Below are 14,593 nucleotides of genomic sequence, written 5' to 3' on the forward strand. Positions count from 1 at the left end.
GGTCACTATGATGATGACTGGATGGGTCATCAAGATGAAACCAGGCAGGTAAGACAAGGAGCTGGGATGGGTCACTATGATGATGACTGGATGGGTCATCAAGATGAAACCAGGCAGGTAAGACAAGGAGCTGGGATGGGTCACTATGATGATGACTGGATGTGTCTACTTACCGACAGACAGGCGTGTAGGGGAGGAGTCTCGTGAGCAGCCCTGGCTGCGGGGGATGCGGCTACGTCTTCCCCCTGTCCCAGCTAGGACCCTCTGGGCTCCAGAACCCAGCGTACTCAGAGCTGTGCTGGTCAGGACACGGCCAGGGGAACCACTCCGACTGCCGGCTAGAGAGAGCGGGAGGGAAGACAGTTAGAGACGTACACACAGACCACACACTTGTCATGCGTGGCACCCTATTGTCTAAGGAATAGTAACATTAACAACCCCAACCCCTTCAGTGTCTGCAGCAGACCTGGGTAGAATACATGTCAAACACTTAAAAGTATGAGGAGAGCTTGTTTTGGGACTATTATTCCCATTAGTTCAATAGTAAATCAAGCTCAACTAAAGTCTCAAAGTATTTGAGTGTATTATTGACCCAGGTCTGGTTAGCAGATCAGAAGGAACTAGATGTGAAGGAACATGGTGAATGGGCTCAATGGGACTGAAGCCATTTTGATTTCAGGGTTTGGGATTGTTTTCAACCAGATTCAGGGGACCAGCTTTGGCGGCCATCTTGGGACTGTCATCATTTCAGTGGGTTGTTTGCTTATTCCCAAATAATTACATGGAGTACAATATATGTTTTTCATTCCAGTCTCCAATCACACGGCCCATAATGCATTATGTTGAATGTCACAGATCTACACATGCCTTTATGATCTTTTAACTCAAAAGACAAAGACGTGAAGAAGTGCTGAAAGTGAAATGTGGACCGAGGGTCATGTGACATGAGTGAGACAAACACTGTTTATCACATCAATCTATTTCAGCACACATACGCAGAATACAAACGTACATACTACACACAGTCTTCTACACACACCACCACGAATCACCTCTAACCGCTAACACCAAGTGAATTGGAGCTAACACTTTGTGACTAAGCAAGGGATAGATGGGACTACCCCAGTGTACCCACAACCCCACCTCAGAGTGGTCTGTTCTGTCAAGCATGCTGGTCACATGGCATTCTACCTCCCATGCATCAGAATACCAATGCATCTCTCTCATCTTCCGCATCTATCCCCTCATCCTCTCTGCTCCCTCCTAACAGGTAGACACAGGCCTCAGCTCAGAGCACAAGTAGTCATAAGGCAGGCAGCCAGCCATGTTTAAGTTTAAACTATAAGTCCCAGCATGCTTCAGCTAGAGGGGGTGGAGCTTTAGGTGACCAGCTTTGTTGAGGGGTGAGGAGGGTGAGAAGAGGTGAGGGGTGAGAGAAGGGGTGATGAGGGTGAAGGTAACAGGTAGTACACGTTAGACTCTTACCACCAATGGGGGTAGCAGACTGAGATCCTGCACCAATGAGAAGGCAGGATTGGCGAGGGGAGCGGGGACAGGAACAGGAAGTTAAACCAGATGAATTATGGGTGTTAGAGCACAAAGCATCATGGGAGTTAGAACATAGAGAGTATCATGGGAGCGTTCCGAGACGAGAGACAGAGCGACAATGACCACGCTTCAAACACGGAAATACATGTATCAATTAAATATAAAATAAACTATGAATGCTGAGACACAAGGAGCCAGCTGTGATGCTTGATGGAAGAACGGTAGAGCACTGCATGATGGGTAGCCGGTGTGTAACGCAGCAGTATCACTGACGAAGCAAAGCAGCTTCACAATGGAGGAAATAAAAATCTCTCTCTCACTCTCTCTCACTCTCTCTCACTCTCTCACTGCCAAAACCTGCACTGCCCAACCACAGCTCTCTGTCCCAAAGATATCTCACCAGCATTATTAATTGTCTCTTGCTCTCAATCCGTAAGTCTATTGACACACCAGTACGTCAATCTAAGCAACATAATAAAACATTTTTAAAAATACACATCCTTTAGTTTATTCTAGAGATAGACTTTCGGTATGGGCTGCGTCTCAATCCGCCGTATCCGCCCATGTCGGCCTTCCACATCTGCGGTGGAAGGTGGCCGAGCTGCAGCGGTGGAAGGTGGCCGAGCTGCAGCGGTGGAGGTCAGACCATGAGACATCTCACAAAAACCTCTGTAGTGTCAGAACGGTTTTGCCTACAATCTAATGTGGACAGATGAGACCCCTCTGTGGAAAGGGGAGACCCTCATGAACACAAGTGTCACAGGACTCTTCTGAAGGGAACCCATACAAATGAATGGAAGTATGGAGGAAGTTTTTTGGCAGAAAAAATAAGGGGTTAAATGTTAATTTTTTTTGACATTTATGAATGTGTATTCAATGTGTTACTAACGGCTATAGCAGTGAAGGCCAAATTCAATATTTCCTAAAATAAAAATGTTTCTAAAAATAAATGACGGCTTTGACATTGAGGTTAACCTCTCGTTTCTTCAATGTGTTGTGTTTTTGCTGTCAGGTTGAGCCTTGGAGAGATCCCATTTTTCACATTAAAACCATCATCTGGATTATGATTTGGGGCCTCATCGTCACTACAGTTTATGTAACAACAAAGGAGGTCAAACCAGTCAACACACTTGATTTGAGAGTGCTGCACCAACTTGATTTGAGAGTGCTGCACCAACTTGATTTGAGAGTGCTGCACCAACTTGATTTGAGAGTGCTGCACCAACTTGATTTGAGAGTGCTGCACCAACTTGATTTGAGAGTGCTGCACCAACTTGATTTGAGAGTGCTGCACCAACTTGATTTGAGAGTGCTGCACCAACTTGATTTGAGAGTGCTGCACCAACTTGATTTGAGAGTGCTGCACCAACTTGATTTGAGAGTGCTGCACCAACTTGATTTGAGAGTGCTGCACCAACTTGATTTGCTGAGTTGGCTCCTGTTTTGGTATTTTTTTTTATAACTATTGGCAGAACTGGACTTTTCACACCAACCAACACACCACTCTCAGTGATGAGACAACAGAGCATGCAGAGAACACACATTTTCAAACACACACACTCTCAACAACCAACGGTGACCATGAGAGCAACATAATGGGTCCATCTACCCCACTGCAACACACACACAGAATACCTGGCGTGCAATCTGATTCGTCGGAACCTAAGAGGTATAAAAAACATTTGCAGGAGCTTATTGTCTCTGTGAGGGATACCAGCAGTGACTATAGAAAGAGTGTGTATAACTCATCTTGCAAAAACACACGCACGCTCAAATACTCTCAAAGTAATACGGCAGAGGAAGATTGTGTGTATGTGAGGGATGTGGTATTTGAGGCTCAAAAACGGTGTGTGTGTGTGTGTGTGTGTGTGTGTGTGTGTGTGTGTGTGTGTGTGTGTGTGTGTGTGTGTGCCTTTCTTCTTACGTTGTGACTGGGACACCATCTTGGTGCGGGTGCGTCCCCGGGAGTCCACCTGGCTGACGCTGGTTGCCGTGGTGAGAGGCTGCTTGGTCCTCAGACGACCTGAGGTCAGAGGTCATACTGTTAGATTGGACACTGACTAGACACACACACACTCTCTTATTTTCTCACACTTTCTGAATAGAACAGAGCCCTCCACCCTCCACTACTAAGCAATAGTTTAGAGGTAAGAAGCACTACTGCTGAATACTACTTAGTCAAAATACAGGTATATACCTACCTAACTACAGGCTACACAGAAACTAGTCTTACAGTCTAGAACTACAGTACCTACTACTGTCTTACCATTGACTGACCTGGCCCCTAAAATCAGACAGAGAGGGGGGAGGGGTGTGTCATCGGTCAAAGGTCATATAAAGTGATGTAGGGTGTTTAAAGTGAGTGGGTTTTTTGAACAGCGCATTCAATCCCATGTATTATTATTTATTATTATTATGTAGCTATGCAGACTAAATATGTGACTGTTAATAAACAAAATAACAACATTAAATCAGAAGTTCTTTCCTTATTTCATAAATGGAATATGAGAATGTGAGCGTGAGAGAACAGACAAACAGCAGAGGGCACCGTGGTTACAGACTGGCTGGGGTTACAGAGTTGCTGTCCAGGGCCACCACCCAGAATACACAGGAAGGAGGGATGAAGGGAAGAATGAGGAAAAAAGGAAAATAATAGCGTGAGGTGTTTTTGAGTGGAGGAGAGGAGAGTGAAGCAGGAGGAGAAGCTCTTACCATCCATTTTATCAGAGGCATCATCTTTAGTGGCAGAGAGCGAGAGTGGAGAGAACAATAACGGTGAAGTGAGAAGGTGAAGAAAAGAGGAGAGAAAGAGAGAAGGAGAGTGGTATAGTGTCTGTGTTCGTTCAAACAGAGAATCATGCAGGAACAACAACTAAAAGAGCTAACAAATACACACTGACAGACCATAGCTACACAAACACACAGCCATAACACACAGCCAGGCAGCAAGCAGACATAGACAGGCTAACAGCCCCTCAGACAGACAAACCTAGGATAGGAGAGAGATGGAGAGGAGTTCAGCCTAGGTCTTGAAAGCAGCAGGAAACCATTATAACACAGCAAGTTGACTGTGAGTGTGTGGGTGTCGGTTATTGAATGATTCATTGATAGACTGACAGACAGCTGACTGATGTAGACAGATGTCTAAACTGTCTGTCTGATTGGTTGGTTCGCTGCCTGGTTCGATTGACAGCTGCCTTACCCAATGACGAGTAGGAGCCGGGGGTCAGTCTCCCCGCCCCCACCTGCCCGATGTGCCGCTGCTTAGCAACTGTTGCTGCATTAACATCCACATCGCTACGGGAACGCTGCAGGGAGCCTGGCGACGCCCCGCCCTTATGACCAGCCGGGACTGGGAGGGGGAGGGAGGATATATACACACGCAAACACCACATCACTATACAAACACCACCACGTACTATACAATCACAATCACACATTATACACCCAACAAAAATATCAACGCAACATGTAAAGTGTTGGTCCCATGTTTCATGTTTCATGAGCTGAAATAAAAGATCCCAGAAATGTCCCATATGCACAAAAAGCTTATTTCTCTCAAATGATGTGCACAAATTTATTTACATCCCTGTTAGTGAGCATTTCTCCTTTGCCAAGATAATCCATCCACCTGACAGGTGTGGCATATCAAGAAGCTGATTAAACAACATGATCATTACACAGGTGGACCTTGTGCTGGGGACAATAAAAAGCCACTTTAAAATGCGAGGAGTATTTCTGTCTGTAATAAAGCCCGTTTGGGGGGAAAACCTCATTCTGATTGGCTGGGCCTGGCTCCCCAGTGGGTGCGCCTCTACCCGGTCATGTGAAATATATAGATTAGGGCCTGAAAAATGTAAATTGACTGATTTCCTTATATGAACTGTAGCTCAGTAAAATCGTAGAAATTGTTGCGGTTATATTTTTGTTCAGTATAAATGTGTGAATAGACAAACATACACAAATAACGTACACACCACTTGTACAAGATCAGGAATGATATGATCAATACCGGTATTTGTGTGTGTGTGTGTGTGTGTGTGTGTGTGTGTGTGTGTGTGTTTCACCTCTACCAGGAACAGCTGACCATTTAGACGACAGAGGACGACTGGGAGAGGTAGAGAGAGAGAGAGAGAGAGAGAGCGGGAGGTAGAGCGAGAGAGAGAGCGGGAGGTAGAGCGAGAGAGAGAGCGGGAGGTAGAGAGAGAGAGAGCGGGAGGTAGAGAGAGAGAGAGAGAGAGAGAGAGCGGGAGGTAGAGAGAGAGAGAGAGAGAGCGGGAGGTAGAGAGAGAGAGAGAGAGAGCGGGAGGTAGAGAGAGAGAGAGAGAGAGCGGGAGGTAGAGAGAGAGAGAGAGAGAGAGAGCGGGAGGTAGAGAGAGAGAGAGCGGGAGGTAGAGAGAGAGAGAGAGCGGGAGGTAGAGAGAGAGAGAGCGGGAGGTAGAGAGAGAGAGAGAGAGCGGGAGGTAGAGAGAGAGAGAGAGAGAGCGGGAGGTAGAGAGAGAGAGAGAGAGCGGGAGGTAGAGAGAGAGAGAACAATATTACTTTTTGGGTACTTCTGAGCCCCTCCCCCCCAAAAAAAACTATTAGGTTAAACACTGCATGGTTAAAAGGTCAGGGGCCATTACTTGAGGCTCTCCTGTGAAGAGGAAGAGGAGCGGTCGCTCTGAGGAAGAGACGCCACGCTCCCGGCATTCCTGAGAGACGACTGGAGGCTCCTCTGATAGGACGGTTCTAACGAGTTGAACAGAGTGTCCGCCTCTCCCGGAAAATGGTTCCTCAGACCCCAGTACGCCCTGAGGGAGGGAGGGGGAGAGAAGGAGAGAGAGAAAGTGTGAGTATGTGTATAGAAAAATGGTTCCTCAGACCCCAGTACGCCCTGAGGGAGGGAGGGGGAGAGAAGGAGAGAGAGAGAAAGTGTGAGTATGTGTATAGAAAAATGGTTCCTCAGACCCCAGTACGCCCTGAGGGAGGGAGGGGGAGAGAAGGAGAGAGAGAAAGTGTGAGTATGTGTATAGAAAAATGGTTCCTCAGACCCCAGTACGCCCTGAGGGAGGGAGGGGGAGAGAAGGAGAGAGAGAAAGTGTGAGTATGTGTATAGGACAATGGTTCCTCAGACCCCAGTACACACTGAGGGAGGGAGGAGGAGAGAAGGAGAGAGAGAGAAAGTGTGAGTATGTGTATAGAAAAATGGTTCCTCAGACCCCAGTACGCCCTGAGGGAGGGAGGGGGAGAGAGAGAAAGTGTGAGTATGTGTATAGGACAATGGTTCCTCAGACCCCAGTACGCCCTGAGGGAGGGAGGGGGAGAGAGAGAAAGTGTGAGTATGTGTATAGGACAATGGTTCCTCAGACCCCAGTACGCCCTGAGGGAGGGAGGAGGAGAGAAGGAGAGAGAGAGAAAGTGTGAGTATGTGTATAGAAAAATGGTTCCTCAGACCCCAGTACGCCCTGAGGGAGGGAGGGGGAGAGAAGGAGAGAGAGAAAGTGTGAGTATGTGTATAGGAAAATGGTTCCTCAGACCCCAGTACACACTGAGGGAGGGAGGAGGAGAGAGAGAAAGTGTGAGTATGTGTATAGAAAAATGTGTGTGTCTTACTTGCGGGCCTCTACTCTGGCCTCTGCGTCGGCATCTGCAATCCCCTTCTTAATGCTCGCTACCATCACTGCTGTATGTCTGAGAGAGAGAGACAGACAGACAGAGAGACAGAGAGACAGACAGACAGACAGACAGACAGACAGACAGACAGACAGACAGACAGACAGACAGACAGACAGACAGACAGACAGACAGACAGACAGACAGACAGACAGACAGACAGACAGACAGACAGACAGACAGACAGACAGACAGACAGACAGACAGACAGACAGACAGACAGACAGACAGACAGACAGACAGACAGAGAAGGTGAACATGTGTACAATATTCAACCAAGATTCCATGCGCTTTAAAACGACCCGATATTTGTCTGTGTGTTGAACTCTCACCTCTCTAGAGTCTGGGTCTGCCACTCCTGCAGCAGCAGGTCCAAGAAGTCAAAACATTTCCTGAGGGAGGAAGAAACATCATCTTCATCATTACTACAATCCTCTTCATGTTCATGTTCATCATTACAATCATAAATGATTGTTTTTGTAACCATATGCATCACTCCACCTTCTGACGGCCACAGACTTGCAGGTGCAGTTACTGGTGATCAGGGGAATGAGTCTGGGAACGTGTGTGTGCTGCAGAGAGAAGGAAATACAAACTCAGTCATTTTATTATATGTGTTACCTGTGTGTGTGTGTGTGTGTGTGTGTGTCTCTAACTCACCCTTATGATGAAGCGTATAGCAGACACCCCTGAAGTGGCCATAACCTTGGCACAGTTAGGGATGAGGTTGAACAGGACAGGAAGAATGCCCTCGGCCCCATGGTCAAACTTATTACCCAACACTGTCGACAGGTGGCTAGAGTGAGAGACAGAGACAGACAGAGAGAGAGACAGAGAGAGACAGAGGGGGAGAGAGAGAGAGGGAGGGAGAGAGGGAGAAAAAGACAGGAAGTGAGAAAGTGTTACTTCCATTTTCAAATCCAATTTTAGAGAAGAAACGTAAAACGGAAATGTGGAAAAAGTGTGTGTGTGTGTGTGTGTGTGTGTGTAGTACTCACGCCACAGTGATGCAGGCCTCTCGTACCACCTGTGATCGGAGGTCTTTAGCTGACAGTTTGAATGCTCCGTCCAACAGCCTCAGGTGTTGGAAGAAACACTCGTACTCCGTTGCCCCGGCAACAATCAGCGAGCGGATCTTCTTCATTGCGGCAGCTCTCTGGTCCCAGTCATGTTTATCATCAGAACAGATCTCCCTGATCTTATTCAGGTTATCCTCCAGGTCACGAGATGAGTAGATCTGACAGAGACATGGAGATAGAGAGAGAAAGGGGGACAAAGAGATAATTAGATCATACTAGTGTTATCTACATCGCTTGCAGTCCTGCTACTAATGTGTACTAACGTGTGTGTGTGTGTGTGTGTGTGTGTGTGTGTGTGTGTGTGTGTGTGTGTGTGTGTGCGCGTTACCTGTACTGTGGGGACGTCAGTGAAGGCTTTGATGAAGTCTTCCTCATCGATGCCCCCAGCTCCATCCTTAGACGCACCTAGAGACAGAGGGGACAGAGAGGTCAGAGGGGACAGAGGGGACAGAGGGGTCAGAGAGGTCAGAGGGGACAGAGAGGTCAGAGGGGACAGAGGGGACAGAGGGGTCAGAGAGGTCAGAGGGGACAGAGAGGTCAGAGGGGACAGAGAGGTCAGAGGGGACAGAGGGGACAGAGAGGACAGAGGGGACAGAGAGGTCAGAGAGGTCAGAGGGGTCAGAGAGGACAGAGGGGTCAGAGAGGACAGAGGGGACAGAGGGGACAGAGGGGACAGAGGGGACAGAGAGGACAGAGGGGACAGAGAGGTCAGAGAGGTCAGAGAGGTCAGAGGGGACAGAGGGGACAGAGAGGACAGAGGGGACAGAGAGGTCAGAGGGGACAGAGCGGTCAGAGGGGACAGAGAGGTCAGAGGGGACAGAGAGGACAGAGAGGTCAGAGCGGACAGAGAGGTCAGAGGTCAGAGAGCATGTGTATCCCAGTCTGAGTGACAGTAAGTTGTCCCCTTATTGATGTTAAATCCACTTCAATCAGTATAGATGAAGGGGAGGAGACCAGCTAAAAAAGGATTTTTAAACCTCGAGACAATTGAGACATGGATTGTGTATGTGTGCTATTAAGATGGTGAATGGGCAAGACAAAATATTAAAGTTCCTTTGAATGGGGTATGGTAGTAGGTAACAGGCGCACCGGTTTGTGTCAAGAACTGCAACGCTGCTGGGTTTTTCACACTCAACAGTTTCCTGTGTGTATCAAGAATGGTCCACCACCCAAAGGACATCCAGCCAACTTGACACAACTGTGGGAAGCATTGAATCAACATGGGCCAGCATCCCAGTGGAACGCTTTCCACACCTTGTACAGTCCATGCCCTGACGAATTGAGGCTGTTCTGATGGCAAAAGGGGGGGTGCAACTCAATATTAGCAAGGTGTTCCTAATGTTTGGCATACTCAGTGTATAACCTGATTCAACTGTACCATTGAAGTGCTACAGCATGGACACTATTCTCTCTCTCCAGATGGAGGGTGAATGCAGTGGGAAAGGAAGGAGAGATGATAGATGGCGGGAGGGGAGAGCGTCAAAAATCCCTGCGGCTAGTTTCCATTTCCAACTGCAGTAGATGGGCAGTTCTGCTACAACACAATCCATTTTCACAGGCTAGCTGCAACAGGCTAGCTGCAACAGGCTAGCTGCAGCGTGGAGATTGTGAGCCCAAGCCAGGGTTTGCTAACTCTGAGAACTATGGTACTGGAGGCTTTTGCTCCAGCCCTGCTCGAACATCTAGCTGCTAGCCTTCCCAGCTATGGTGTGTAAATGGACGCTGGGTGTGTTAGCCGTGTTTAGGGCTGAGGAGGATGATCCTATAGCAGCAGATTGTATGTTGCATAGATACACATGTTCCATAGTGTCTCAGAGATAGACGGGAATAGGGCCTCTAATACCACAGCTCTCTGCGCTTTCACCTCGCTCCATTTATTTTCCCTCTCTCTCGGTTTCTTTTTCTGTCCTCTCTCCGATTCTTTTCTCTCGGTTTCTTTCTTCTATCTCAGAGTCTTGTCTCTCTGTGTTCTCTCCTCTCTTCTGTTCTATCCTCTCTGTGTGAGCGGAGTGCGTGGGTGGAATGTAATTTAAATGCTAATTTAGCCACACAGGGAGCTAGCCTAGCATGCTAATATGCTAGCAGCACCAGAAGTTACACTAGCATGTTCCACACATTTCAGAACCCTCACTCACACACGTCGCTCATATCTCCTGATGTCTGATCCATCTGCTTGAATGAACACAGACAGGGTTGCTGTTACAGACAGAGAGCGAGAGGACCAGGACAGAGTTGCTGTAGCATCACCCTGAACTGTTACAGACATATACCAGCTAGATCAACCCTGGGCTCGATCAACCCTGGCCTCGATCAACCCTGGACGTGAGAGCACTGCTACCTTCCTCCCATACAGAGAGAGGAAGAGGAGGAGAGAGGGGAAAGGGGGATCAATAGAGGGAAATAGGCAGAAAAGACAAGTGCCCGTCTGTCAAACTTAGAATGCAGACTAAGATGAGTGAAAACAGAAAATAGAGAGAAGGAGTAATCTCCAGGGGATATTATCGTCGCTATCATAGATGTAATCAAAGGCATAGCTAATCAAGCCTGAGATATCAAGCCAAGATAGAGCCACAGAGATTTGACTGATGACATATAGAACTTCTGGTGAAGCAGCAAGAATATAAAGACATAAGTTATGGAGCCCAGATAAAAACAGCAGAGATGAGTGAGGATAGAGGATAAGGTCCTGTGAAGAAGCCAGAAAATCAACCCTCTGTCAGTCTGTTGGGTTTACTGGTCCAGCCGACCTGCTTAGAAAGCTAGTTCATCCCTCCCCGTCTGCATCCTTGTTTATCTGGCCATTATAAACTGGGTGGTTTGAGCCCTGAATGCTGATTGGCTGACAGCCGTGGTATATCAGACCACGGGTATGACAAAACATGTATTTTTACTGCTCTAATTACGTTGGTAACCAGTTTATAATTGCAATAAGGCACCTCAGGGGTTTGTGGTATATGGCCAATATACCACGGCTAAGGGCTGTGTCCAGACACTCTGTGTGGCGTTGTGCATAAGAACAGCCCTAAGCCGTGGTATATTGGCCATATATCACACCACCTCGGGCCTTATTGCTTAATTAGCCAGCCCAACTCAATGGCCTTGTGCTTAGTGTCCACCCTGAGATTGGAAGGTTAGGAGTTCGATGCCCGACCGATTCATACCAAAGAATGTAAAACTGAGACCCGATGAGTCTCTGCTTGGCACTCAGCATTAAGGAGATAGATTGGGGGTAAGATCTTGTGATAAACTAGGCTAGGGTCTTGTCCAGGGGTTGTACTTGTACAGAAACTGCCTCACGCTATGCAAACAGGACATAGACTCCTGCTCCTATATGAGCCGAGGCTCCTTACCCAGCCCAGGAGATATAATGTGATTATAACGTTTGGGTTTTATACCAGACGTCTCAGCACTTCCGTTCTGGCCATCAAGCCAATGAGACTAATGATATGAAATCAATCGAAGGAACTTAATTTGCAAATGTCTCTTTTTATTCAAGTGTGATTACTCCTGGGTTACATAACGCCCAATGAATTATCAATAGATGCTTCTAAGAGGTGAGCAGGCCAGATTGGAGTTGAATAGGAGCTGGACTCTTACCTCCGATCTTGGGTCCTGTAGCGCTGGGTCTGCGTGCAGTAGAGGACTCTGCCGGCTTCTTGGGGATTTTGGGGACTTTGAAGGCAGCCTGAGCACGGTTCCCATCCGTACTGTCCACATCATCCTCAAAACTATGGTCTGAGAGAGAGAGAGAGAGAGAGATAATCATTCATAATACTGTAGTAACATTGTGATCATACATCATAATACTGTAGTAACATTTTTATCATACATATCTTTGATGACATTTCATTATTTCACCCTTCTGTCATTAACCTGTTTAGGATAGGGGGCAGTATTTTCACTGCCGGATAAGAAACGTACCCGATTTAATCTGGTTATTACTCCTGCCCAGAAACTAGAATATGCATATAATTGTTTGATTTGGATAGAAAACACCCTAAAGGTTCTAAAACTGTTTGAATGGTGTCTGTGAGTATAACAGAACTCATATGGCAGGCCAAAACCTGAGAAGATTCTATACAGGAAGTGCCCTCTCTGACCCTTTCTTGGCCTTCTATAGCCTCTTTATCGAAAACACAGGATCTCTGCTGTAACGTGACATTTTCTAAGACTCCCATAGGCTCTCAGAAGGCGCCAGAATGTTGAATGATGACTCTGCAGTCCCTGGCTGAAAAACAGTAGCGCATTTGGATAGTGGTCGATCTGAGAACAATGAAACGGGCCTGCGTGTTCACATGAAGAGTCCATTTTACATTTTCAGTCTTTGAATGAAAACAACGTTGCCCGGTCGGAATATTATCGCTATTTTACGAGAAAAATCGCATAAAAATTGATTTTAAACAGCGTTTCACTTTGCTTCGAAGTACGGTAATGGAATATTTCAAAACATTTTGTCACGATACGCGCCGGCGCGTCACCCTTCGGATAGTGTCTTGAACGCAAGAACAAACGCAGCTATTTGGATATAACTATGGATTATTTGGAACCAAACCAACATTTGTTGTTGAAGTAGAAGTCCTGGGAGTGCATTCTGACGAAGAACAGCAAAGGTAATCCAATTTTTCTTATAGTAAATCTGATTTTGGTGACTGCCAAACTTGGTGGGTGTCAAAATAGCTAGCCATGATGGCCGGGCTATCTACTCAGAATATTGCAAAATGTGCTTTCACCGAAAAGCTATTTTAAAATCGGACATATCGAGTGCATAGAGGAGTTCTGTATCTATAATTCTTAAAATAATTGTTATGTTTTTTGTGAACGTTTATCGTGAGTAATTTAGTAAATTCACCGGAAGTTTCGGTGGGTATGCTAGTTCTGAACATCACATGCTAATGTAAAAAGCTGGTTTTTGATATAAATATGAACTTGATTGAACAAAACATGCATGTATTGTATAACATAATGTCCTAGGAGTGTCATCTGATGAAGATCATCAAAGGTTAGTGCTGCATTTAGCTGTGGTTTTGGTTTTTGTGACATTATATGCTAGCTTGAAAAATGGGTGTCTGATTATTTCTGGCTGGGTACTCTCCTGAGATAATCTAATGTTTTGCTTTCGTTGGAAAGCCTTTTTGAAATCGGACAATGTGGTTAGATAAAGGAGAGTCTTGTCTTTAAAATGGTGTAAAATAGTCATATGTTTGAAAAATTGAAGTTTTTCGATTTTTGAGGAGTTTGTAATTCGCGCCACGCCCTATCATTGGATATTGGAGCGGTGTTCCGCTAGCGGAACATCTAGATGTAAGAGGTTTTAAAGTAGTTAGCGAAAGGAGAGGAGGAGAGAGGAGGGAGGGAGGAGGAGAGAGAAGGAGGAGAGAAGAGAGGAGGTGAGGAGAGGAGAGAGGAGGAGAGGAGGTGAGGAGAGGAGAGGAGAGGAGAGAGGAGGAAAGGTCTTGGCTGAAGAAAAGAGCAAAGTCAGTGCTGATCAGTGATCAATAGTAATGACAGAAAGAGGCCACTGGCTGCAGGGAAAGTAGCTAATGCAGGCAATACACTAACACACACTGACCGCCTACACAATAATCCCTAACTGAACATGTTTTCTAGCTGATAGACCCTGAGATCATGATGGCATACAACAGATACATTTACACCAAAACACACTGCACACACACCAGCAATCCACAGCATGGGAGATCTACCTCCATGTGCCTCAAAGCATGCATCAACCTGTGTATTATTAGAGACCCCTCCAAACACACCTCCAGCCGTGCAGCAGAGATGAAAGCGCTGGCAGAGAAACGCAGACACACTCAGTCGCTTTGACAACCACCGCACAGGGCTGAGAAATGCGCCAAAGCCACCACCCTACACCCCAACACACAGACGCACACAATGTCAAGAAAGACGGACACACACCAACAAACACAACCAACCCAGCCCTTATTCACACAAAGATACACCAGCTAAAACCAGCTCTAATTTATGCTCCTGCAGAAACACACACACACACACGGTGGGCCCAGCCCTGCACTCACAGTCACAGATGCGTTTGCAGATGAGGCGCCTCATGCCTCCAGGAGGGAGTGGTTTTAGGGCGCCCCCCTCTTCTCAGACCCGTACCCCAACACACACACCCCTCAAAACAGGTCTAGATACACACACCTTAACTGCCATCGAAAAACCCTCCACCCACACCAGTGACGGCATTTTCTCTCTCCTCCCTCTCTCTTCATCTCTCATTCGCTCGATCGCTCTTCTCACCTCCTTCCCTCCGTGGCCAGGCAGCCAATCAGCGCAGAGGTGACATC

At 46.9% G+C, this 14,593-nt stretch overlaps 1 protein-coding gene across 49 annotated transcripts in view; it reads right to left on the reverse strand.

Annotated features, from left to right (window-relative positions):
* The window catches only part of clasp2 (cytoplasmic linker associated protein 2), a 92,482-nt gene that overhangs the window by 34,515 nt on the left and 43,374 nt on the right, over positions 1 to 14,593 (reverse strand). For 16 of the 49 annotated variants that reach the window (XM_045709372.1, XM_045709411.1, XM_045709408.1 and 13 more), the window contains 16 exons: positions 11,880 to 12,017; positions 8,611 to 8,687; positions 8,202 to 8,440; positions 7,864 to 7,999; positions 7,705 to 7,775; positions 7,536 to 7,595; positions 7,144 to 7,221; positions 6,174 to 6,341; positions 5,616 to 5,656; positions 4,751 to 4,900; positions 4,261 to 4,284; positions 3,815 to 3,832; positions 3,473 to 3,571; positions 3,184 to 3,210; positions 1,486 to 1,512; positions 174 to 338 (listed from right to left, as the gene is read on the reverse strand). In XM_045709372.1, coding sequence (XP_045565328.1) covers positions 174 to 338; positions 1,486 to 1,512; positions 3,184 to 3,210; positions 3,473 to 3,571; positions 3,815 to 3,832; positions 4,261 to 4,284; positions 4,751 to 4,900; positions 5,616 to 5,656; positions 6,174 to 6,341; positions 7,144 to 7,221; positions 7,536 to 7,595; positions 7,705 to 7,775; positions 7,864 to 7,999; positions 8,202 to 8,440; positions 8,611 to 8,687; positions 11,880 to 12,017 — 1,518 coding nt within the window. Of the gene's footprint in view, positions 1 to 173; positions 339 to 1,485; positions 1,513 to 3,183; positions 3,211 to 3,472; positions 3,572 to 3,814; positions 3,833 to 4,260; positions 4,285 to 4,750; positions 4,901 to 5,615; positions 5,657 to 6,173; positions 6,342 to 7,143; positions 7,222 to 7,535; positions 7,596 to 7,704; positions 7,776 to 7,863; positions 8,000 to 8,201; positions 8,441 to 8,610; positions 8,688 to 11,879; positions 12,018 to 14,320; positions 14,516 to 14,593 lie in introns of those variants that run through there. The other 33 variants (XM_045709412.1, XM_045709410.1, XM_045709419.1 and 30 more) reach the window with 22 other exon arrangements.

This window comes from Salmo salar, chromosome ssa27 (genome assembly GCF_905237065.1).
Source record: "Salmo salar chromosome ssa27, Ssal_v3.1, whole genome shotgun sequence".
NCBI classification, from domain to species: Eukaryota; Metazoa; Chordata; class Actinopteri; order Salmoniformes; family Salmonidae; genus Salmo; species Salmo salar.